The sequence below is a fragment of the Dromaius novaehollandiae genome, chromosome 4, assembly GCF_036370855.1.
Source record: "Dromaius novaehollandiae isolate bDroNov1 chromosome 4, bDroNov1.hap1, whole genome shotgun sequence".
NCBI classification, from domain to species: domain Eukaryota; kingdom Metazoa; phylum Chordata; class Aves; order Casuariiformes; family Dromaiidae; genus Dromaius; species Dromaius novaehollandiae.
Window position 1 is genome coordinate 49,114,111 of NC_088101.1, and position 16,133 is coordinate 49,130,243.

A 16,133-nucleotide genomic window follows, 5' to 3' on the forward strand; every position below is an offset into this window, starting at 1 on the left:
ATAAATTGTATCTAAAGATATTAAGAATGTAAGTAGATAATCATACTCTTAAGAACTTACCTAGTGGCCCTTACTGAGGAAAGCAGCATTTAGTTTCAAAAGATTGTCAAATGTAGCATTCCCTTTATTTTTTTGCCTGTGGCTAAGGGTTTTTGTTTGTTTGTTTTGGAGTTTTTGTTTTGATTTGTTTTTACTGCGTAACTTTGTTCAGATCTGAATCTCTTTTACACTGCATCCTGTTGCTATCCTTAAAAATTCTACAGGCCTACTCTATCATATGACCAAGTTATATTCTCATCATAAAAACCTGAAAGTTGTGCTGCATTGCCAACAGAAGCAAACACCACACTGTAAAATAAAGACATGCAATGCCTAAATCTCATTTTTACAGCTTGTTTTCTTCCTCAAATGCCTTAATGCCATGTCTATCCAGAGCCTATACAAACAATGCAGCCTGAAGTTACAACTGATATCCAAAGTCATGTTTCTTTCAGACTTCTGCACTGCTGTCATAATTCATGCTAGTCTCCTGTTTGCCCAACTAATGACTTTAATAAAGTGTCTTTCAAAATGCAAGGCAAAGACTTATCTTTAAGTGTCATATAACAGGTGAAGATCAGGATAAACTTCACAAAATGTTACCACCTTCATGCTCTGACTTCTGATACTCATTCTATTGGAGGACTATGTATTCAAACACCATTTCTCTTCTCTCATAAGACTGTTAAACATACCAGTTCATTTGAAAAGCTTCAACACAAAAATTCTCACCTACAAGTTTTATTAAAAATACAGTTTCTCTCCAGATTTTGCTGCAGATCATTATTTCCACCAGATCTCCAAACTGTTACAGAAAGTCTGAGTTTCATGCCTTTGGGTGGATACAGCCATAGAGAAAATGGCTTTTTTTCCTCCATAGTTTTAAAATCAGTGGTCTGCTACAGATTAGGTATTGTGCAAATCAAGTTCTTCTGGTACTGAAGCACATGAATCATAACTTTTTATTTGTAATATAATGAAAAGTTTACTTTTTCTACTGCTAACTTGCAATGAATTTAAATTGGTTTTATTCAGCTGTCTTGTCTTTCTGTAATTCCTCGCCTGTTGAAAATACTACTGCTATCTTTGGAAAATAGTTCTGACATATAGTCTTGCATATCTGGCTTCCCAGAGAATGGAATGACTGTTCAAGGATTTAAATACCAATCAGTATCTGTAGACATTATGGATGTTCTCTATATCACATGCACTTAAACTCATAAAACCTAATTCAGATATTTAAGTGATAATGAAATTCTAGTTTTATAACTTTATCGATTCTTTAAAAAAATACCCAGCAATTTTAAAGCTGTATCACTTTGCTGTATGCCCACTGGATAGCTGCTTGTCACAATGGTGATAGATTCCACCTCAACAAGTCTAATATCAAACAATCCCTGCTATCAGCAACATTAAGCAGATCAGCATGTTTGATCTGCTTAACAACTCTATCTAATTGCTGACAGTAAAGTCCTGTATGTATACTACAGAAGTAAAGCAGCTATAACTGACTTGCTTACAAATAAATCCAATGTGAGTTGTGCCAGGAAACTTCACAAGTTTGTCCTAGAATATTTGTTTCGTCCTCTCTGGAGAATTATCACAACACAAATATCGACAGTAACATAACAGAAGATTCCCAAAAAGTCATGTGTGTACTTGGAGACATTACTAAAACCAGAACCATGTCAGACAGCAGGCACACACAGCCTGTTGACAGACAAACTCTAGCAAATCTTGCCGTGCAGGAGTTAAAAAAGTTACCACCTCCAGCTGCCCATTCCATTCCTCTGGTAAAGGTTCTTGCCCCTCTTTCTCCCTTCCTGGAAATCAACACAAAGGAATGTGTGCCTGTATTCAGCCATTTCACTTCAAAATCTGGCAGTTTAGTTTAAATTGCTGGTAAGTTTAAGCCAACCTACTGGACTTTAACTAAAAAAAGCTCCCACACGCCTTACCACCTATTCTGCTGCAGAGACAGTAATTTCCAGCTAAGAAGTAATAGTAAACCATGAGGAGAGTAATATCAAAACACAAATACAAGCTGCATATTAACAGAGATGTTTAGCTGTAATTTATATGGAGTGAAGGGTCTCCTCATTTTGCATCTCTTTTCCCTTTGTATAATTCCTTTCTTGGGTCCATAATCAATGATACATCTATAGAACTACAGACATGTCTATATATATGCCTACAGGACAGATCAAAATTTTCTGTTTTAAGTGACAGCTTTCAAAAGACCAAATTTGCACCTGTAACTAATGACACTTTGCCACTTTGAAACCTAGACAGACTTCTTCAGCTGCTTGAATTAATATTTCCTGGTCTTGTTAAACTATTTTGTACCTATAATAATCCTTTATTTCTTTACATGCAAGACCTTTAAAATATATTGTCAAGATGAGATCATTGTCAGTTATTCTAAAGTGAAAAGTCTGCTTGAAGTAACAGCTGAGCTGTAAATGGTTTTTGTCACCAATTTGAAGCTTCTTTCATAATTTGTAGGTTTTATTCTGTTATGGTCTTTTAATTTTAACTGATTTTTCTTTATTACCATTTGTTTCCATAAAAAGTGAAATCACCTCTTTCCCTAACTTTATATCTACCTTTTCAATTTTCTGCCAGGTTTTCTTCTAGATAGTAAAAGTGGCTTCATTTGCTTTTGTGAGACCAAAAAATATTTTTGGTGCCCACAAATGGTACAAACAAAAGCAAATTACTAAGTCAATTACATGATTTGGCAGGGATGACAGTTAAAAGATTATACTGCAAGTATATGTCAAGCAGTCACTATACACTGACTCCTGTGGCTAGTGTTAATATTCAAAACGTTTTTTCCATCCATTAAAATTGGTATCAGTTAAGTGATATCATCATGACAGAGCTGGCAAAACATTCTTTTCCTCAAGCCGAGGCATGACAGTCTCTACTCAGTGCTTTTACAAGAGACATAAAAATATTTTGTGATAAAGAACTTAGGACTGACTTAGGGAATGAGGTAAAACTAGAGTGAGGTGGATCAGTAGCACATGGGCTTTTTGCCACAGAATGCAAAGCACAATGAAGTGTGAAAGCTTCAGCTAAACCAGTAATGTATGAGAGGACTTTACCTTACATGGCTTTGTATGCCATGTAACAGGCAATAGCAAATCTGCTTGGACTCCAAAACATAATGAGAGTCGGTTTTGGAGCCAAGAATATTTGGTCCCATCTCCAATCCAGTGTTCTAATACAAGTGAATGAGATAGTGTTATAAAACAAAGTTAATTCTGAAATCAGAAATCAAAAATTCTCTGACATTTTCTTGCTGGAGAACTTTGAATACAGACGCAAGTGGAAATTTCTGTACACCATAAATCTAGTAAAACTCTAGTACCAATAGCCGTTCACCTGATCTCATAGGCACTCTCTTTTCATCAGGATGGGGAAAGGACTATTGCTGCAAATTCCCTTTCAGCCGCTAGATTATCCTGTTATTCTCTGTACTTTTTAGATCTACAGTGAAAAAAATCAAGGTGAGCAGGAAGTGAGAAACAAAAACCCTTCAGTGTGGTCCATCAAGACTACTTCTCTTGGCCCACAGCCTTCCTGCACCAGTTGTAAAACCAACCCACCCAGAAGAGGTGCTAAGTGAATGGAAGCTGATGCAACAGAGACAAAAAATTCCCTAAGCTGTTCATGACCACATTTATTCTGATATCTGATGACATTTATTTTAATTCTCATCTGCATAGCCAGAGCTGCCAAAGAGGCTCCAGGTTCCTATTTCTTCTTAAGGAGTTAACATTTCAAGAAATAATAAAAGGCAAATTCAATAAAGGATGTACACACTTATAGTAAAATTTAGGACGCATATATGTGTCCCTAGATCAAAATAAGTTATCCATAAAGTCTTCATCTAACTACCTAAGTGCTGAAGACAGTCACCTAAATTTTCACCCGTAAAATTAGAAGCTTAAGCCTTGAAGAGGCCAAAGGTGCCACCACCTGGGCTGAACTGAGTATCTCCCCCTTAGTGCTTTCTCCCATGCCTTAGTTGCTTTGCTGGTCTGGGTATGGGTACCATGCTCATATATACTGAATACCATGCACCACTGCAACTTCGAAATGGTCTCCCAAATATTTCTGGCTCCCCAAGATTCTTTAAATTTGGTTTTATAATTAGGTTATTTTATCTGCTTAGGCAAACACAAATTATTTAGCTGACAATGACTTTTGACATTAACATATTGCCATTATTTTTTACAAAAAGAACAGATTTTTTTATTTTTGCAGAACAAGTAGCAACTTACGTGCCAAGAACTAGTGTGAATAATCCTCTTCCTTTCTCTCTTCAAAACTGTCTTCCTTTCAAAACTTTATTCTTCTTTTGACTTTTGCAAGATTTACCTCAGTCATGTAAAGGCCGCAGAAGGCTTCTTTGCTCTGAAACAGTAATGAATCAGTCCCTGAACACCCCATACCGTTTGTCTTTCCCTGAATACTGTGCTTTTAAGTGTCACCTTATCCAAAGATTCTTTCAAAATAAATCCAAAAGAACATAAGCAACAGCTGTATTTATTCATCTGTCTTAATACAGAGCTAACCTGAATTTGGTTAAGGAGCTGACATTTTTGACTTCAGCCTTGCTCAGGTACTCAACTGCAGCCTTGGAAATTTCACTACTTTACTCCTACGATTTCTGCTTCAGTTCCTTAAGTTTTCCCCAACAGCAGAGTTGTTTAATATCTAACCAGAAACTCTAATTAGCAACTATAAGAACTAAAAGCAAGAGCAAAGGCAATCAAGCTTTTTGTTTGCAGATACAAGAGAAAAGCAAATACAGTTACAGATACTCAGGCTGGGTAGAAATGCAGATCATTCATACTTTTTTCCCCTCCTCTTCTGTTCCACCACCCTTACCCACAAAGGTTTTATTTCTTCCCTCAGTCTCAGAGCTGAAATCTGTTACAGCAGAGGTAAAGAAACAATGCCATAATTACATATTATATATTTTACAGAACAGCCTGACAATTATCACCTTCTTTCCCCTATCCCTTCTGCCTCCATGAGACCTTCCACCTTTTAAACCCCTGTGTCTTCTCAGCTCCCACCATTCCTACTCCCTGAAGTTAGAGCATTCGAGTCTAAGTGTTGTAAAGAGAAAGTTATATTTAACTGAACTACTGCTGACACCTGTTGTCAGCCCTAAGTAATGTTTCTTGTTAACCAGGCCTAGTAGTCTACTAAATACAGTGAAATGTACCAAAAAAACAAAAAACCAAAAAACCAAAAGAACAAACCACCACTGTGTAGGCAGCGGGGGGGGGGGGGGGGGGGGGGGTGTTTCTCACCCAGGCTTAGGGTACAGACTTTTAGAAGGAAGGGGAGAGAAAATCATGTCTCTTCCTCTCCCCCACCCTCAGACTCATCATATTATGTGTTCTCAGAAACTCAGATGTCCAGGGTGCAGGAATGGGAGTCAATTCAGGGGCCTGGGAAGATGAGATGGAAAACATCATGCTAGGTGAGCTAAGTTTTGCTAGCAGCCCTCTGAAGTGAAATCTTCACCAAATAGGGTGAAGGACTGCCCCATCCTGGAAATGGTGTGGGATCACTGAGCCATTTGGTGAAGAACAAAATTCTAAGGAGAAGCCTGTCTACTAAATGAAGTCTCTACACATGAACAAAAATGCTAGATGATTTACTTAGATATCTATTTATTTCCAGTTTTTACATACGTATTTAATAACTGAAACAGCAGGAAATAATGTAATGAATGGCAAGGTGTAAAGCAAGATACAGACATGAAGAGAGAGAGAGAGAAAAAAAAAACCTTTCCCTCAAACATTACTTCCATTTTATTATATAGCCATAAATACAAAAATCCACTAGAGACAGCAATACAGATTTACCTCCAAAAACAAATCCCTTAGAAATGCAACAGGTGGCAAACAGTTAACTCACATCGCATGCTCAGGCTTGTAACAACTCCTTTTTCCAAAGTTATGCACAAAATAAGACAGGAATATATACTGCAAGTAGTAGCAACAAGGGTGACAAAGAGCAACTTCAGGACGTTGCTCATACACTAGGTACTACTCTGAGGGGACACAGCTGCATCCAACCAGGCTGCAACTGAGCACTGAGGCCTTTCCCAGAGCCACACACGACACAGACTAGCAAGCTGTTGTGATGCCTGACTGTTCACAAGAAGAAAATAACAATAATAATAATTCAGCTATGCACTACTGAATGACATGGGAACTTATCTTTAAGTCATTTTTTTCTCTCATGTAAGCCAGACCTAGCAGCCAACAAATAAAAACACAAAACTGCTTTACAGGCTCCTTTATAAACATCGATAACTCGACAACAAATCTGATGAAAAACAGAAAAAGCACAATGCAAACCAAGAGCAGCTTTGCTACGCCCCAGAGAAGAGGGCACAAAGCTACCCCCCAAGCTCCGAAGGATGAGAGGGGCAGCGGAGGCTGCGGGGCTGGGGAGACGCCGAGAGGCCGTCAGGCTGCGCGGGGCGCACGGCCACGTCGGTGCTAACGGTCGCGGCAGGCCCCGCCCCCCGGCTGGGCGGGCTCGCGGCGGGGCCGCACCTTCCCCCGCCGGCCGCGCGCGCGCCGCAGCGCCTCTTCCTCTGCGGGCCTAAGGAAGGCCGCCGCCGCCCGCCTCCCACCGTGCCCCAGCGCCGCCTGGCCCCGTGGAGCCGCCCTCCATCTCCCGCCTCGGAGCTGCGGCTGGGTCGGGCCGGGAGCCTCGGAGCCTGCGTGGCGCGGCGGCCGGGCCGAGCGGGAGAGATGAACACGGTGCTGTCCCGGGCCAACTCGCTCTTCGCCTTCTCGCTGAGCGTGATGGCGGCGCTCACCTTCGGCTGCTTCATCACCACCGCCTTCAAGGAGCGCAGCGTGCCCGTCAGCATCGCCGTCTCCCGGGTCGTACTGTGAGTGCGGGGCGGGCGGCGCGGCCGCCGCTCGGCTCCCCCCGAGGAGCGGGCAGGAGCTGCGCTGTGGGCTCGGGGGCCCGCCGGGGCGGGTGGCTGCTCCCCGGGGACGTTACGGCCGTTGGCGGCGGCGCGCGAGGGGACGTTGCGGCCACGGGGAACGGCCGTTGGGGCCCGCTGCCTCGAGGCAGCCCGGCTTGGCCCCCCGTTCGCCGGGCTGTGCCAAGCCCTTCCTGCCGCCGGCCGCTGCCCTCCTTCTCCGCGCCACTTACCGGGCCCACTGGTGTTTCGGCGAGGGCCGCGGAGGTCTCCGCTTCCTGCCCCGCTGTCCGCGCGGGGCCAATGAGGGAGCCACACGACGGCGCTCCGCCGCCCCCGGGCGGGCGGGCCCGCGCCTGCAGCCCTCTCCTCCTGGTTCCGCTGGGCTTCGCGTTGAACCGCTAACTTCATTAGTGTGTTAACGGGAGCTGTTTGGGTAAACGCGTACACTTGCTCGCTTGAGAACACCAGCCGGGTTTTCTGTAACACGGTAGTGACTTACAGGGGAGCCGAGTGTATGCAACAAGGGATCTCCCTCTTAGACAGTTTTTTGGGGGGGCAAGCTCCTAAATGAACATATAGTTTATCTCCATAGTGCAGTTTTTTTAGTTATTACTTCCCTCAGATTTTTCCCATGGTAATGAATTTCCCTTGTTTGTGGATTCAGTGACAGTAGACTTACTTGGGTGGTCTCATCTTCCTGTGAACTGCACCAGGTGTAAAATACCATATTGAAAGCGTTTTGCCCACCTGACAAAAAGTGCTGATGTGGGCTTGTGCCAACAGAACTTTTTTTGCAAATTTTTTTTTCCTCCAAGAGTTTCTGTCACAGAAAACTTCCAACTAGATAAGTATGTATTACATGAAGGGCTGTAGTTTCACAAGTAGCAGAACAGATGCAATAGCTAGCTCCCACCATCAGAAAAGTGGAGGTCTTGCTGCTGCTTCTAGCTGCATGGTCCTTTACTAGAGCTGCACATGGAAATGGGGTTCACTGGATACTTTTTTGAGCTGTTTTAACTCACTAACCCATCAAAATGTGTCCATTTTTTTTGCTGGGTTTGTCGGGTTAGTGAGTTAAAGCAGCTCATGGAGCAATCTGATGAGCTTTGAAGCTACCCCAAGGTAAGTGATAGGAGTGGATGGCTGAGTTGGAAAGGGGAGATGTGTATTCATGAAGAGTGGGAACTGCAATCATCTTTTGGATGGATTGAGGACTACTCCTTCAAATAGCGTAAAGCTGACATAAAAGCACATTTTGAGTGTTCTGGCAAACTGAAAAGATGAGAGATGTCATACTAATGCTTAACCCGGATGAAATTTGCACTGCCGGTGGCTTCAGTGGTGCACAGATCTGGTATTAATGAAAGTGGCATACTTTAGCAGCTATTCTTGAACTCCTTGCAAGTGATCTGCAGACCCTAGATTGAGGCCCATTATGCTGCCAGATTGACAGTGATTCTGAAATGAAGTCACATTCCTGATAAGAATTATTACTTATAAAGATAATGATTTTTTGCAAAGCAATGGAAGTTTGTAGCTAATCTTAAACAGGGAGGGTTTGGTGGTGGTTTTTTTAAATACTGTCTCTAAAAGTTGGGGTTTTTTTTAACTGGTTGATTTGTAATTGTTGTTGTTTGAGAGCACTAAACTTAGTTTTCATGAAATGGTATTTTCAGACTGGAATAAGTGTAACTGACAAGTTCATAATTCCTAAAATCTCTCTGTTACATTAGGAGTTAAGAATCAGAGTTCATTGCCAACCTGCTTATGGTATTCCTAATTATAAGTAGTAGATTTGGTAAATTGCTGAACTTTGTGAATACATCTGAAAGTATCTGCTGTCTTTCAGTGTTGGTTTCCAGTTTCTTTTTCCAATGCAGTTTAATATGATTATGTTGGATATTTCTCCAAATGCGGATTTGTAATAAAATCCTGGGCGTCAAAACTGCATTATTTAGATAAAGTAGAGAGGAAAATAAGCGCTTTCCTTATGCTACTACTTAATAACTGTATGTGCCAGAGGGAAATTTTGTAAGTTGTGTGAACTACAAACATAAAACCCAGTTTATCAAAATGGTCAGACAGCCTTTATGAGAATGAGCACTAGAGGCCTTTTTCATAGAAAGTCCAGAAATAACTTTGAAAATGGTTGCCAGCAGACAACTATGCTGCTGATGTTCTGGTCAGCTTTGTATATTTGGGGATGGCTAACATACTTTACTATAATCAAAAGTAGTGCAATTTAGATACAGATGGATATAGATTTTTGTAAACAGGAAAAAGTCCACACGCTATTTCTATAACTTTTGTAGACTACTGTGGTGCAAAGGCATCTCATTCAAAACTGTGTCTCCAGGCCTTCCAGGAGGCAGATATTATTTTATTATGTGATTACATTGTAGCCAAAAACCTTTAAAAGAAGGTACAGAAAATGGATGAAGAGATTATGTAGCAAGAATTATCATTTATGTAAAATATGCAAGAGAAATAATGAGAAAAGGTAATTTTGTGTTTTGTTTTATCTTAGAAAAAATGTAGAAGATTTCACTGGACCTAGAGAAAGAAGTGATCTGGGATTCGTCACATTTGACATTACTGCAGATATCCTTAATGAAAAAATGGTTTGCAAATGTTTGAAATAAGAACATCTTGACATCTATTTTTGTTACCTTATAATCTTCAGATATTCAGGACTTGAGGGAAAAACAGCAATTTGTCTTGAAATCTAAATTTAAAGCAGTGAAAGATAATATTTTAAATAGCTATGGCAGTAAACTAGGACTTAGAATATCTGTTCTGTGGCTGGTAAATGATATGGAGCGAGTCATTTCCTCTCTTCATTATGCCTGCTTTTAAAATAGAGCTCTGTAATGAAATGTGACAGTACTGTTAAGTGAGGTTTGTATTGCTGGTTTGAGGTGTGAATTAATTCTAGGGATTACATAACGTGTTATTTTGACTGTCATACTGAACCTAAAGAACTCCGATGCAGCTTTCAAACCCATTTGGTTGTGAGGGCATGGCTTTCAAAATTCTGTCTTCCTCATAGCCATGTACAAGTACGTGTCTTGCTTTCAAAATAAAAAGTAGTCGTGGTCCTTTACTTGCTTAGATATTAAATTATGAAAGAGTAGTGGGAAATTCATCAAGAAGCATATGAAGTTCTACAAAATTAGTCACATTCTTTCTCATTGCTGCTATCTTTGTGCAGCTTTTCTTCTTGGTTTTCCTGATAGCCTGCTTTTTATTTGATGGGGTCGGGGTTGTGTGAGGATTTGTTTGATTTTGTTTTGGATGTATTATATGACAATAGAAGGGAATCATTCTTACGATCTGGAATCTTGAAATAAAAATTCTGTACTTTCTGCAGAAACCACTACCAAAGATGAGGCAGCATGTTTTACCTCAGTTAAGTCATTACACTAAGCCTTGTTTTGCAACTGATTTGAGATTGCTAAGATTTTCTCCATCTCCCATTTTTTGCCACTGCCTTAGGCATGACATTGATTTCCTCTGTGCTTCAGTTTTCCTGTTGTGGAGAATAATACATTGTGTAAAGCAAACCAAGCAAAATATAAATCTTGAATGGATGTGAAAGCTGGATAAACAGGTTAATTGGATTTTGCAGGTTTTTGATGCGCGGGAATGAGGGGCTTTATCATCTGGAAGCACAGTGGAAGTGAACTCTTAAGTCTGTTTTACCTCTGAAATGCTTATATGTATAAAAAAAGCAGAGACTTAAAATTCTTTTAAAGCAGAAAAATTGAATCGTATGCTGTTGGGGGGGAAAGAGGGAGGGGGAGAAAAGACCTCTGGAAGAAGCATTCTTCGAAAAGAATTAGTCTGCAATATGTGGACATCAAACATTATATGTTTTAATAGGTGGGGTTTTTTAGTAGCAGTAGTATTAAATTTATTTATGTTAATCTTTAGTTAATCTTTTGTGCCCAATAGTAATAAATCTTGCTGCTCCACAGTGTTTGGAGTTGTAAAATACAACTTTGGGGAGGAGTTGTTTGTTTTGTTTTTGTTTTTTTTGTTTTTTTTTTTTTTTTTTTTTTTTTTTAGATAAAAGTTGTAAAAGGTTATTGGTACATTTGTTCTTCTAGTTACAAAGGAGACACATGGTTAGTCCCAGTTCAAATTAAATAAAATGACTGTTACAAAAAGCAACTAAGGAAGGAGAAGAGACAGTTCTCACAAACTCTTGTTAACATATTTAATTCATGGAGAATGAGATGTCTTTTTTGTGTGTGTTTTTTTTTTTTTAAACATCATTTAAACATCATTTGTCATTTTCAGTCAGATGACTAAAAATATTAAAGTAAAATAGTTCCAGTTCTTCTTGTGGAAACAGCAATCAATTAGTTAACTCTTTCCTTCTTTTTTGAGTTAGAGGCTAAAAGCATGATTCTGACTTGGGATAAACAGGACAAGATAGAAGAGAGATTTGGAGGCTGGCCCAGGGACTCTTTCATTTATTTGTCGAGGTAATGGAAAATGGAACAGAAAAGAAAGCATATCTTTGTGTGTCAGGAATGAAAAAAGACTTTAACAGCTAATCTTCATTGTCAGTTAAATGGTATTTTCCTTAGCAGTTGCACATGATGCATTTTATTGTTAAATAAACAGACAAGTATTTCAAGTATCAAATAGTTTTATTACACAGGCAATCTCAAATAGTAGTTGTCAGTTCTTTACTGTCGATCAGAAATTTGAGCATTTTTCTTAACAGTCTGATAGGCTGTTTTTCCTTGTAGTACGTAGGTAAATGAAGTTGATAATTCATAATGTTGCTTTCAATATGGTATTCCTCTCATCTGTTTTGTGGGGGTTTTTTGTTTTTTTTGTTTTTAATGTGGATATTGCAGGCTCTTTGAGGCTATAATACTGCACTCTGCCCATTTCATATGTATTTATATATTGTCTAATGCTATTGAATCTGGGTCCATAGTTAGACATCAGTGTTCTTTCGGTGTAAATAATAGCCTGAAGACATTTAGTAAATAATTTTGTCTTGCCTCTTATGTTTAATGTTTTATAGTAGACTAACTAGCAGTAGATTCTGATTACTAGCTTGTAATGCCAAATACAGATCTCTGGAAACATCTGAGGAAATCATATCTCTGTAATGAAATCTAATTCTGTGTTGTTTTTTGTTTTGGGTTTTTTTGGCTAATTTAAGTGATGAAAGTATCTGCTAGGACTCTTGGAAATGCACTGATTTATAAATGAGATGAGGGATGTTGAAATGTAAACTCACTGCAATTTATCTTAGTCTAGTTAGATCTAGTAAAAAAATCAGGTTATGTAAGTACAATGTGTTATTTTTCTTAACTCTGATACATCTGCAGAGTATATTTGACTGGAATGTTAAACAATTGTTTCTATATTTGTCTGCAGAATATTCAACAAAAAACAATGTAAGTATCAAAAAAAAGTCAAAGCTATTACCCATTTTGTTCTGCAGCTATTTTTAACCTCCTGTAGTGCTGTTGGGAAGAACTAAGGCACCAGTATTTCCTACCAGCTTGGACTGGTTTCACTGGCCTTCATGATTTATTTCAACAGTTTAACTGGAGTGGGTAGGAGGTTTAAAAACTGATGAAACTTGACTTAATATGCCCCCAGCAGAGGGGGAGAAGAGTAATGTAAGCCTTGTCATTCACTTACAATAGTGGACTGTAAATTACTTATTTTCACTTATTTGTTCTTTTTGTTGTACTTTTCCCTAACTTTTTGCAATTGACCGTTGTTAAGAGATAGGATGCAGTAGCCTTTGGTCCTGTCAGGTGTAGCGGATTTTTTGTTTGTAGATCACAGAATACAGACTCGCAGAAATGTTTGCCCATGCCCCATGATGCTTTTGCATTATCTTGACTGATTTCTCACAATGGTGACCTTTGTTCCATCAGTTGTTACAGATTTTCACTTTGGATATCTGCAGGCTTTTTTCGTTTACCTGACAGGAGCTGTGTGGAACAGTTTATTGAAATTAATTATTTTAATAAAACACCATATTGCCATGGCAACAGTGAGTTCTAGTTTAAGCTAGTGTGGTCATGTTGCAAGGATGGAGTGAATGCTTGGATTTTTTTTACTTGCTGCACAAACTATCTCCTTACTCCTTCCTTTTTAAAAAAAAAAAAACTTAATTATTTTATAGATTCTGGGGGATATTTCTGTTTGTATAGGATTCTTTATTGGTGACCATGACTTCATTATCTTGTTTCATATTTAGCTTACTTTTATGCTAGTTCTCACAGATAAGCACACTGAGAAATACTTTAAGTGGAACTATAAGTTACTAAATAGGATTGTAAACAATATGTCATCCTTACTGGGTAATTAGCTCAAAAGAACAGTATACAGTTTCAAATATTTAAGAATTTGGGATATGTATTTTTGAGGTATTCATACAACTCCTGTAATTATGCTTGCATTTCAAACAAACTTTTTTTCCGTTAAAGCCAGCAAAAATTTAAATACCTTTGCAGTGTCATGATAGTACAATTCAAATCTTTCATGTGAACCGAAGTCTAAATACTGCTTTTAAAAAAGAAAAGCAGCTTATCTTTACTATTCAGAAGGAACATCCATCATACTTTGTAGTCTTTTTGAAATCTTCTGATCCTTAAAATAGTTTCATCATGTTTTATTGAACTGTTTTGTTATTGTTTCTGTTCATTATCTGTGCCACGCTTCATTGTTTAGTAGTACTTCCACCTCCCCCATGCATTATTTGTTAAATTATTTTTATGGATTTCAAGCATGTTCTTCAAATTCAGGTTTTCTAGGTGGATAATGCTGTGAAATTTCAGTTATTGGATATGCTCTGTTAAGTTAGCTTGCTGATTTAATTATAATTGTATTCTTAGGCTCTGAACCAGGTGGTCCTTTGGGACAAGATCATCTTGAGGGGAGATAATCCAAGGCTTTTCTTAAAAGATATGAAGTCAAAATACTTTTTCTTTGATGATGGAAATGGTCTCAAGTAAGTAAATCACTATTTTTCTTCATAGCAACTTGATTTACTTACTTTGCATTTTACATCTCTCTCGGTATTGCTGTGGTAAGGAAACTATATTCTTTTGATACACTGTTTCAGTCTGTTGCATCTTTGAAGTTTGACTTGTGGGATACCTTATGTCCCAAGGTCACATTCTGTTTCTGTAGGGTAGAAAACAGCTAATATGAGCAGTAGGCTGCGGGGCTGCTGCTTCTGACATTTTGTCTATCTGCGGGTTTGGTTCTGTGCTGCCAGCCATGGCAGGCACTTAACTCCGTTGGAGTTGGATAATAGTAGAAATATTATCTTGAATAGGCAATATTTTGTGAAGTAACTTTGTGAAAATAGGAAGTTACTTCATCCTTATGTGAAATTCAAAAGCCCATGGTTTCTGGATCAGGAAAGCTATTTGTATCCTAAATTAGTTAATCTGAGTATTTGTTAACTAAATTAATTACTTTAAGTATTTGTGCTGATACTCTTTGTTGATTTTGCAGGGGAAACAGGAACGTCACTTTGACTCTCTCCTGGAACGTTGTACCAAATGCTGGCATTCTACCTCTTGTGACAGGGTCAGGACATGTGTCTGTTCCTTTCCCAGATACCTATGAAACAACAAAAAGTTATTAAATTATAATACTGAATCCTAAGCAACATATTTTTATACTTGTATATTGTGAATAAATTTTATTGCGGTTTCTTCTCCCATCCCATGCAACTCTCCAATAAAAGGTACTTAATTTCCTCAGGTCTAACAGCATAGGAAAGGGAAATGAAAGTTCAATCCTTTTTTTAAAATAAAACATTGAAGCTGAAACTTAAAGGAAAAGTTCATTGCTGAGTTACAGTTTGGGGTTTTTCTTTTATTTTTGGAAAACTGAGGACTCTCTTTGATGGCCACCTGGGTAAAGGTCTACCTTTCTTTTAAATAAACATCTTAAAACCAGAAACTAGCCTGATTTGTTTTTTAAAGTGCTGTAATAGTTATATGAGTTCTACACAAATTAAATACATTCTTCAGAGTCAAATTTCTATGTGTGCCTGAAGGAACTGGCTATTCTGTTTTACAGCTTTTGCTAAATGCATGCATAGCATGTTACAGTGGGGTAGACTTGCTGCTTTCTAGAGCTGCCAACAGCTACTTTGAAAAATGACGGTTTGTGATTTCTGTTGGCTTGGAGATCTCATCTGAGTGCATTAACGTAACAAGCTTGCAGTTCTATGTTATAAAGCACTTTAGTAACTGCATATAACATGGATGATAATGCAGCTGATTGCTAGAATAAAAAATATTTTTCAGTGTATTAAGCATAAATCAGCTTTAAAAAATGCTTTTTAACAAGCTCTCTACACTGCAACTGCTCGATTTTTTTTTTTTTTTTTTTTTTTTTTTTTAACTGGGATCTACTCAGCAAGAAAAATGAACATACTTTTTACAGGGTTTGCTGGGATAACTAGATATGGGAAGGGCCTAGCTAGGAATGGACAGATGTTCTCCAAAAGAGTCTAGGAAAATATTTAAGAAATAGAGGATTTCTGAGAGCAGTATAAGGGAGGAGCCTAGACAGATTTATCAGTTTGGGTTTGGATGTAAGTTTACCTGGATTTGCGCCAGTCCCTGATTTGCGCCAACCAGGAAAGATAGGATTGTAGAAGTTTCATAAGGAATTTCAGTCAGTGCCTCTACTGAAAAAAATGTGGGTTATCTGTGGCAGCACATCCTGCTCTCTGCGTCCTTCCTCCCTCCTCATAGTTGGATGGAGAGGAAAAAAAAATGCAGGGTATAAGGATTGGGTCTTGACAATAATGATGGTTTATACTAATCAACTGGTGTTCCTTACTGGGAATAAGTAGTGATTTTTATCCAGAAGGAGGGGCACATTGCCAGTATTAGTTTCCTGACAGAATTTGAGCAAATATTGGTAGACCTGAGTTTCATTTCTAATAATAAATACTTTATTAGAAGTTGATTTATTGCCAAACACATGGAATGTTCTGAATGGGGTGGGGATTTTCAATAAAAGCAAATATAGTCTGAAGGTAAAGCTAAAATAGAGGTTTTAGTATTAGAAATCATGAACAATAATACAGAAGCTGAAGATAATT

General features: G+C 38.6%; 2 protein-coding genes and 1 long non-coding RNA gene across 8 annotated transcripts in view; 2 read left to right on the plus strand and 1 right to left on the minus strand.

Annotated features, from left to right (window-relative positions):
* The window catches only part of ASB5 (ankyrin repeat and SOCS box containing 5), a 39,232-nt gene extending 31,851 nt beyond the window's left edge, over positions 1-7,381 (minus strand). For all 6 annotated transcript variants that reach the window (XM_064510989.1, XM_064510988.1, XM_064510987.1 and 3 more), the window contains exons 1-2: positions 7,249-7,381; positions 4,332-4,464 (exon numbers count right to left, since the gene is read on the minus strand). The gene's annotated coding sequence lies outside the window, so the exon portion shown is untranslated. The remainder of the gene's footprint in view (positions 1-4,331; positions 4,465-7,248) is intronic.
* Positions 6,609-14,977, plus strand: SPCS3 (signal peptidase complex subunit 3). The gene is made up of 5 exons (XM_026105183.2): positions 6,609-6,976; positions 9,546-9,619; positions 12,365-12,441; positions 13,897-14,012; positions 14,525-14,977. Exons 1-5 carry the CDS (start codon positions 6,834-6,836, stop codon positions 14,655-14,657), a joined length of 543 nt encoding a protein of 180 aa, XP_025960968.1. The 5' UTR covers positions 6,609-6,833; the 3' UTR covers positions 14,658-14,977.
* On the plus strand, positions 9,626-12,008 carry LOC112986102 (uncharacterized). The gene is made up of 2 exons (XR_003259933.2): positions 9,626-10,628; positions 11,415-12,008. It is a non-coding gene; the product is annotated as an uncharacterized LOC112986102 (long non-coding RNA).
* Positions 14,978-16,133: the final 1,156 nt, after the last annotated feature.

Coding starts and splice junctions, on each gene's coding strand:
- SPCS3 (XM_026105183.2), top strand. CDS start 6,834: ATGAACACGGTGCTGTCCCGGGCCAACTCGCTCTTCGCCTTCTCGCTG. Junction 6,977..9,545: donor GCCGTCTCCCGGGTCGTACT/GTGAGTGCGGGG, acceptor GTTTTATCTTAG/AAAAAATGTAGAAGATTTCA. Junction 9,620..12,364: donor CACATTTGACATTACTGCAG/ATATCCTTAATG, acceptor TAACTCTGATAC/ATCTGCAGAGTATATTTGAC.